Source organism: Lactuca saligna, chromosome 6, assembly GCF_052625555.1.
Source record: "Lactuca saligna cultivar CGN05327 chromosome 6, ASM5262555v1, whole genome shotgun sequence".
Classification (NCBI taxonomy): Eukaryota; Viridiplantae; Streptophyta; class Magnoliopsida; order Asterales; family Asteraceae; genus Lactuca; species Lactuca saligna.
The window spans coordinates 166,181,751-166,190,703 of NC_136422.1; the positions used below are offsets into that span (position 1 = coordinate 166,181,751).

General features: G+C 30.8%; 1 protein-coding gene across 1 annotated transcript; it reads right to left on the reverse strand.

Moving 5' to 3' along the window:
• Positions 1-1,170: 1,170 nt before the first annotated feature.
• On the reverse strand, positions 1,171-4,141 carry SNRK2-8 (Protein kinase superfamily protein). The gene is made up of 9 exons (XM_078959178.1): positions 3,886-4,141; positions 3,688-3,762; positions 3,133-3,234; positions 2,980-3,033; positions 2,797-2,889; positions 2,376-2,468; positions 1,923-2,027; positions 1,741-1,839; positions 1,171-1,649 (listed from the first exon to the last, which is right to left on the reverse strand). The coding sequence occupies exons 1-9, from the start codon at positions 4,003-4,005 to the stop codon at positions 1,374-1,376; spliced, it is 1,017 nt and encodes a 338-aa protein (XP_078815304.1). The 5' UTR covers positions 4,006-4,141; the 3' UTR covers positions 1,171-1,373.
• Between the last annotated feature and the right edge of the window lie 4,812 nt (positions 4,142-8,953).

The following is an 8,953-nucleotide window of genomic DNA, read 5'->3' on the forward strand; positions in this document are numbered from 1 at the left end:
ATTTTAATAAGAAGATGTAACTTGGAAAGTTCATTCGTTCAGAAATTTCAAACCCTAATAAGGGTAAGTGATGAAACTATTCGATAAAACGTCATTTCATATCCCTCGGGGGCATAACACCATCATAACTAAGATAAACGGGGTGTACGAACCTTGTGTTTCAAAGCTACACACCCGAAAAGGTCACAAACAAAGTCTCTCTCAACCTCTCTCAAATCTCTCTAAGTATGTGAAATCTCTCTCAAATCTCTCTAAGTATGTAAAATCTCTCTAAGTATGTGAAATCTCTCCCAAATCCCTCTATATATGAGAAATCTCTCTCAAAGTCTCTCTCAACTTTTTATAGTCATCCTACTCATCCCGACCCTTATCTCAGCCAAAAACTACGCAAAACGGAGAGTTAACGCGAAAAATCAACTGCTTAGGAGCCGAAGCCCTCTTAAGGAGCCGAAGCCTCCTAAAGAACCAAAACCTCCTGCAGGAGCCAAACCTCGCATCAACTGAAACCCTGGGAACCGAGCCGAGCTTGTCAGAGCCGATCATGTCAGAACCGAACCTCTCCTTCGTTGTTTCTGAGTTTGGTTCCTCGCCTGCGAATTTACCCAACCGAACCACTCTCAAGATTCCTCTCCTATGACCGATCCCTCCCCTCGGCTCCCTCCTACTTTCGGTTCTAATCATAAGGGACCGAACCTCCGGCCCTGATCTCGGATTTTCGCATATTTTCCCAGTTTTTGACAATTTTCACGTTTTAAGTCCGTTTTTCGTGATTTTAACGCGGGATTTTCACTTTGTTTTATGTATCCTACATATTTAGAGTTATATACACTTTGTTTATTTCGAATGTTACTTGATGGAAGTAACAATCTTAAATACCTTAATGTGGTCTCCTTTCCTTTTAATTGTTGTTTAAACACAAGTTGAGGGAACCATTTTTGTCTTATTCAAGAACACCATAAAATACTTGTCAATTTCCATAGAAATACAGAAACATAATGGGATGGGAATATAAATTCCTTAAGGATAATAATCAACAATGGCATTATGTTCATCATCTACTCCTACGGATATCAAAGTCGAATTTTCCATGTACTTTATGTTTTATGTTAATTTGATATTGAATTGGTTAAGATACGATCTTATTGGCTTCATGTAATAACACTAAATCTATAAAGAAGAATAAGATGTATATATTTCATATACTATTATACATGCATTTTTGGTCGTTGCATGAAGTCTTCAGTGGATTTGCTTACAAGATGTTCAATCGAGCATGTGAAAGATGACTATTATGATCTTATTACAACATACAAGTTCACATAAGAACTCACAAGTTATAATCTATTAATGATCTCCTTTTGTTGTTATCCTTTTCACAATGAGCAACCATAATCATCACTTATGTCTATATCTTCAATATCTGAATCATCTAAGTCATCAAAGTCCATACTATCACCAAGAAGCTGTGGTGATCTATCACTAAGCATCCCAGGATGAGTTCTTGCATCCTGTATTATAGAAACTATTTCATCAACACTTTGATAGGTGTCACTTGAATTCCCATTGTGAGAGCTTCCTCCAATCATCAAATCTGTTGGCAAGTTCTTCAAGAACCATGGATGCATTTGGATTTCTGGAATTGTTATTCTCTACACAAACACAAAAAAGTAAGAACATGTATAGATAAGTAAGGAGAATTGACAAGATTCTTTTGATTCGGTTTATAAGTATGAGTTCTACCTTCTCGGGATTTGCAACAAATATCCTATAAAGAAGATGTTTGCATTCCAATGAAATTTCAACCGTATCCGGGATTGCATATTGAACACTAAGTATCCTCTGTCATAAATCAAACAAAGTTTAATCAAACTCCATAAAATGAATTTTTTTTTTAGCTTCTAAAAGTTTAAGATGTTACTCACACAAACAGTTGTTCGGAAGTTTCTTGGGTCATCTGGATCTCCAAATGGATATGCTCCCACTAGCATCACATATAAAGTGACCCCACATGACCAAACATCTGCAAGCTACAATTTCCATTCCAAGGATTAACAAAGGAATTAACCCGAGTTTTTTAAAATGTTACTGATTTTTCTAATCGTTGTTCTTGTAAAAGATATAAAAAGAACACTTTGGGGGGTGTTTGGCTTAGCTTGCCAAAAGTCCTTTTTGGAAAAGTTACAAAAAGTCAGGTTTTCTAACTTTTCCAAAAAGTTGATTTTCCTTCTATCTAAAATCCAAAAGTTGCTTTTAAAAGTCTTTTGCCAAACATCTTTTAGCTTTGATCTTTTCTTAAAAGGACTTTTGGCATATGAAAAGCTAAGCCAAACACCCCCTTTGTGTTGAATAAATGACTAAAAACTCAAAGGAATCACCTTTCCATCATATTCTTTTCTTGAAAGAACTTCGGGTGCAATGTAAGCAGGCGTCCCAACTGCTGACTTTGGTTGAGAATGAAGAACCGATGACTGAATTGCACAAACCACAAGAATTTGGTATGCAAAATGTTTTTGGAAGGAATGGAATCTTTCAAAGGAATTGGAATTCAAGATTCCATTCCATGGCACGTCGGGTTACCAAATGGACGGAACTCAATTTTATTCTTCTTTTTCTTAACTAGAAATAAGAATTTTAATCGTAAGTCTAAAGTTTAAAATTATTGAATTCCATTCCATTTCTCGCCAACTAAACAGATTCCAATTCTTTTGACAGATTTTATTCCTTTCAGAAACATTATGCGACTTTTTAAAGATAAATGAAAGGGACCCACAAAATGAAATTTTAACAAATTTATACCTTTGAGTACCCAAAATCACATATTTTAACACGAGGGGCTGCACTTCCATCTAGCAATGTGTTTTCAAGCTTAAGATCTCTGTGGCAAACTTCCTACAAAATGCATCAATAGTTCAAGAACTAAAAAGAAGTGATAATATTGTGTATAGAAAGAAAAGCATTAAACGGATTTCATATATATACCATTGAATGACAATAGCTAACTCCTGATATAAGTTGTTGAAAGAAAAATCTTGCCTGGTAGGTAAGAGAAAAAAAACTTGCTAAAATAAGCATATTTTTTAAATAAAAAGGGTAAATATTTTCAAGAATTCGATGATTTGTAAAAAAACTTGCCTCATTTTCACTGAATTTACCCGCATTGCATATTCTCTCAAAAAGCTCTCCTCCAGCTGCATACTCCATGACTATCGCTAGATGAGTTTGTGTTAGCAAGACCTGAAAAATATAAAATATTGCAATGTAACTTCATTTATATTGAATAGAAATTCTTACGAAATCTATGTTATTTCGAATTTGAAAATTGCTTTGTTTAAACATTGAATCTTTTATCAGAAGTTAATTTTGGTACTAAAGGAAAGATAGCAATAAAATTACTAAATGCAATTAGCAAAATTCAATAACAACTAATTTCATCATGGAAAATAACCAAATAAAGTCAAGATTAAAGTATCCTACAACCTACTAAGAATACTATCTATAACAGAAACATTTTGGAGATGAAGAATTTACAAAATCCATGTGAACTTTTGAACCTTTAAAGTCAAAGTTTGACTTTTTAGGATAAGGGTTGGGGAGTAAAGCAATGCAGTTAAGTAAACTTCAGTGGCGCAAACATTGAAAACACAACTCCGACACAAAAAAAAAAAACGCACGCAATTAAAAAGTAACCTCTTTAAATCTGATAATATTTGGATGCCTCAAAGATCTATGATTCATAATTTCCCTTTGTACATGTTCATCAATCTGCAAAAATTCAAAAATCTTGATGAAACCCAGAAAGCGTTTCGCATCGAATCAAAACATCAACTGCATAATAACATCAAAAGATTCAAAAAGATCAAAACTTTACGAAGATAAAAATAGAACCTTTTGGCCCCTTTCGATAAACTTGACAGCAAACAGCTCTCTTGTCATCTTGTCCCTAACAAGCTTGGCTACCCCAAAATTACCCGACCCGATTTCTTTAACAAGTTCATATCTTTCCATTTTCGCCCCAAATCGATCAAGAAACTGAAATCATTCAAATTCACAAACCCTTGAATGATAAGTGAGATATGAGTAGGCAATAATGGAAATTTCTACTGGTTTGGTAGGTGAAGTGTGTTATGGGTCAAGAAGAAGAGAGAAGACTTGACTGATCACTTGCTATATATAGAAATCTTGATGTGTATAAACGAAGCATCTCTTTCATATTATACTACCCATACCTTGCTATTATTGGATGAAAAAACTACCCTATATGTGTCTTAACCAGGTGAGCTTTGAGTTTTGAGTTGTTGTAATCCACTACACCCAAAATTTATATTTTCCATGATCTTTTTTTTTAGGTTAATATTATTAGAAAATTATTTTTAAATTTTTTCTATTTAAACTTAAAAAATAAAATTTATTTTACAAAGAAAAACCATTTATATTTTTTTCAAAATTTATGTTTTGACCTTTTAGCATATCACAAGTAGAAGGCCACACGGTATATTTTAGAGGGTGTTTGTGATTGTTTTTTAATTGATTTTTTGGTTTTTGGTTCGTTCAAAATATTCAAAAAGATGTTTGACAATAAAAAAAAATCCTTTTGAAAATAGTTTTTTGTCAAGAACAAAATAGTAGGTTTTCAAAAGTTAGGAAATCATATATTTTTATGACTTTTAACCAATTAAAGGGTAATTAGATTTAAAAGTCAAAAAAATTAAGACAAACACTTTTTAAAACTAACTTTTAGCTTTTGTTCCTCTAAAAGTTAAAACCAAAAATGACTTTTACAAAAAAAACTTTTAAGCACTTAAAAGTAATCCTAAACACCCCTCTAATCCGTAGGTAGCGGTTTGATAAATTTCACTACACTTCGGGTGTTATGTAAGGTGAAAGATTTTCTTTTTTTCGATTGGCCAACGTTATTTTACGTATTTTTTTACTTTTTAGTTTTTAATATATATATATATATATATATATATATATATATATATATATATATATATATATATATGTATAATTTAATTATTTATATTAAAAAGTTATAAATATATGTATATTAAAATTTATGGTTTTTAATTTACTATAAATAAAATATAATATTTGTATAACATATATTATTAAAAAACAAAAATGATTGAAAGTAAAATGTGATCATTTCTTTGGTTTTGAAGATGAAATGTGAGTCAGGAAAAAGTTGATGTGGTGCATCAAAATTAAAGCATGAAAAGTATGTGTGTCTAGTTGATAATTTTTTTCTTTTCTATAAAAAAACTAATATAGTTTTAATTTTAGCTCATATATCTATTGGTATTGCCGGAATGCCGGTTATCACGTACATGGTAGATGAAAATTGATGTTTTATTATAGGGGTGAGTATGGTGCGGTTTGGTGCGGTTTTTGGTTAAAACCGAACCGAAAACCGTAACTTCGGTTTTTTGAAATTTAGAAACTGCACCGTTCAGTTTTATGCGGTTCGGTTTTTGCGGTTTTTTATTGCGGTTTTTTGTGGTTCGGTTTTTTTGCGGTTTTTATTAGTTTTTTTTTTCGTTTTGTCTTTTTACTAAAACTCAAGTAACTCAGCGAGTTACTTTGACTCAGATGAGGAGTGTTAATCTTTTATTGGATATAAATCGATATCACCACCTATTGGTTCGAAATCAAATTACTTAACCACTCATTCAACATGTTTCTAATACTTCAATATAATACGAATTTAATATAATATTTGTTTCACAAGTACGTAGGACAATATCAATTAATGTATTCTTAAAAACGATACTATATCATTAGTACTATTCATATTTAAATGTTAAAAAAATATCATAAACATTATTTGTTATTGTAAATACCACTGAATGTATGCTTAAAAATATAAAGTCATCTGCGATAGATAAGATAGATATTTACATTTATAAAAATTTTAATTGTCATAAGTTCTTGCGAAACTAGAAACCGCACCGCATCAAGTATTTTCGGTTTTTGCAAAACTAAAAACCGCACCATCAGTTTTTATTTCGGTTTCGGTTTATACGGTTTTTTCGGTTTTTTTGGTTTGCGGTTCGGTTTTTGCTCACCCCTATTTTATTATATGTATGTTTGTTAATTTGGAAAGTGAACGCCTTGCATGTGCTAACAAATTGTTCAACAACAGTTCTAAGGCTACTAATTTAGAGTATAAAAAGCGTCATTTGATTTCGATGTTAATTTAAAAGCTTGAACACGAAAATATAAACAAACAAATTTGATTATTTGTGTTCGTTCGTTTAACAAATCATTTTATTATTATTTACTTGTTTGTTTATTTAAAATGAGTATCAATGAATAAACGTAAACGAACATAAATTGTTTTACGCTTCACTTTACATGCCGTTTTATAATATTATGTATCATATAATATAATATAATAATTGAACATAAATAAAAGTAAACGGACAAACATAAACCATTGTTTGTATTCATTCGTTTAACAAAACGAACGAAAGATCTTGTTCATATTCATTTAGTAAGAATACGTTAGAGTTAGATTTAATGTGTTTATATATTCTAATAAACAAATCATATCATAACCGTCCTTTTTCTAGAATATATTTTCTACATGACACCTTATAAGTCTTCTTCTTCCTAAATTAATTTCAATCCCCTAATCTTGCATCCAAATTTAAATTCAAATTCAAATTATATAGATAAATACTATCCTAAAATTAATTTTGATTTCTTTCTTATCTAATAAATTAATCTATTTTTAAAAGCAACTCCAACTCCAATAGACCTGCAAATTTATGTTTTGCACACCCAATTTCATCCAATGAACCTATATAATGTGGCAATTTGATGTAATGCTACACTAAAATAACAAAATGGTGTGGAATTATTCATCAACTCTAAACATATATACATATTATAATATTACATACATTCACTTTTATCCTTTTTGTAATAATAAGAAAACATTAATTTTATTATTCATTTGTTTTGGAACTAACCAAGATACTATATTAAATATTTGTTTGTTATATATTTATAATTTTAATAATTTAGCAAAATCAAATAATTAATACATTATGATTTCATTATATTACAAACTTAAATATATATTTAAAATTCAAATTTTAACAAGCATAACATAATATGAAAATCCCTTATTTTATCAATTAGTACTATTATTATTAGTAATTTATATATTATAATAATTAAGTTAAATGAAATCATGTAATATATATATATATATATATATATATATATATATATATATATATATATATATATATTATTTTATAATTATAATATTAAAATATGTTTTTAGTGTTAGTTTTTAGTGTGTGGTTGGAATTGAAAATCGTTTTTGTGATATTTTTACACAAAAATAGTGTAATTTATAGTGGTAGCCTTGGAGATGATCTAAATTCGCCCATAAAATTAGAAAATATTACATAATCCCAATAAATCAGCATAATATTCATGTTATTATTTCAAACGGATTCTTATTAGGTAGGAATTATGCAATAAATAAGACAATGTAATCTTCTCAAATATTTTAAAATGATGATCCAATTACTTATTAATTACATTCTTATGCACCTTAATAAAGTTATTCATGCTTTGAAGATCCTTCTGCATTTATTCTTTGGCATCAGTAACCTATCATGCTCTTTTAACTTTAATTTATCCGATCGTTTTGAAGAGTAATTTTTATGCCGAAGTTAAACTTTTCAGCCATCGGGATATTATACTAATCTCTGATATTGTTTGTTTTTATATTTTATTATACCATGTAGTTGAAAACTATAATGCTATTTTTTGTTTAAAGTATTTTATCAATACATAAACTTTATGTTATGTTTTGTGTAACATCCCAAAATTAAAGGCTGAAAAATTCATTTTTAAATAAGTTATTATAAAATCATAATTAATAAAACATCCATAATAACATCTCATGTCAAAAACCAAAGTAGAAATAATCAAAATATATTATCATAAAACAATATCAGAGTGTAATCCCCATGATCTTATGTGCAGAAATATAGTATGACGTGTTGCGATCGAGCCGACTCTTTTCCTTTGAAAACGAAGTACCTGAAACCAAAACTGAAAATTGTAAGCACAAAGCTTAGTGAGTTCCCCCATCATACCACATACCATATAGTAACATACATAGCCAAACATATCTGGGTGTCGGCCTCCCCTTCGGTCTATTTCAATAGGATAGTTGTCTAGCATATCTGGGTGTTGGCCTCCCATTCGGTCTCTTTCAACCAGATAACTTCGTAGCATATCTGGGTGTTGGCCTCCCCTTCGGTCTGTTTCAACCGGATAACGGGGACTATTTCACCCCTACCACTACCACATAATACATAACATAAACTTACTGCTAGGCATGTATGGGTTCTGACAACCCCTTCGGTATCTTTCAACCGGTATCCGGGGACTATTTCACTCCTACTACTACTACTAACATGTATCACATAGCATCCTAGCATACAAACATAACAGATAAGAGCATACCAGATAATTATCACAAAGACAATCATCTAACAAACAACTCCTACTAGTGGGTCGACATTATAGCCTTAGACCCACTTCTACTGGAAGGTAACTCACCTCACACTACTGAAGTCTCGCAGACACAACCACAATTGCTGGATAACAGATTCCCGAACTGTCAATATCAAAATATCACCCAATTAATAATTGTGTCCCAACACATAACCATAAGTTCTTAGAGTAACAGGCTACATTACCCCATCTTGGCTTGATTCAAGCCCAAGGCCCAATCCAAAGGCCTAAAACTCAAACTAGGAATCAAAGCCCAACATATGGCCCAATTTTCCAAATTAGGCCCAACCCTTTACATGGTCTCATTCAAAGGCACAATCATTTAGTCCAGTCCAAACATTTGGCATTTTTAATGGCCTAATATCTCATAACCATAAAGGCCTAAACTATGGCCCATCTATGGAAAATT

Excerpts from the sequence above, each read along its gene's own strand:
- SNRK2-8 (XM_078959178.1), bottom strand. The coding sequence starts at position 4,005 with ATGGAAAGATATGAACTTGTTAAAGAAATCGGGTCGGGTAATTTTGGG. Across the intron at positions 3,235-3,687 it reads ATATTATCAGATTTAAAGAG|GTCTTGCTAACACAAACTCA; the intron begins GTTACTTTTTAA and ends TATATTTTTCAG. Across the intron at positions 2,890-2,979 it reads TTAGCTATTGTCATTCAATG|GAAGTTTGCCACAGAGATCT; the intron begins GTATATATATGA and ends TGCATTTTGTAG.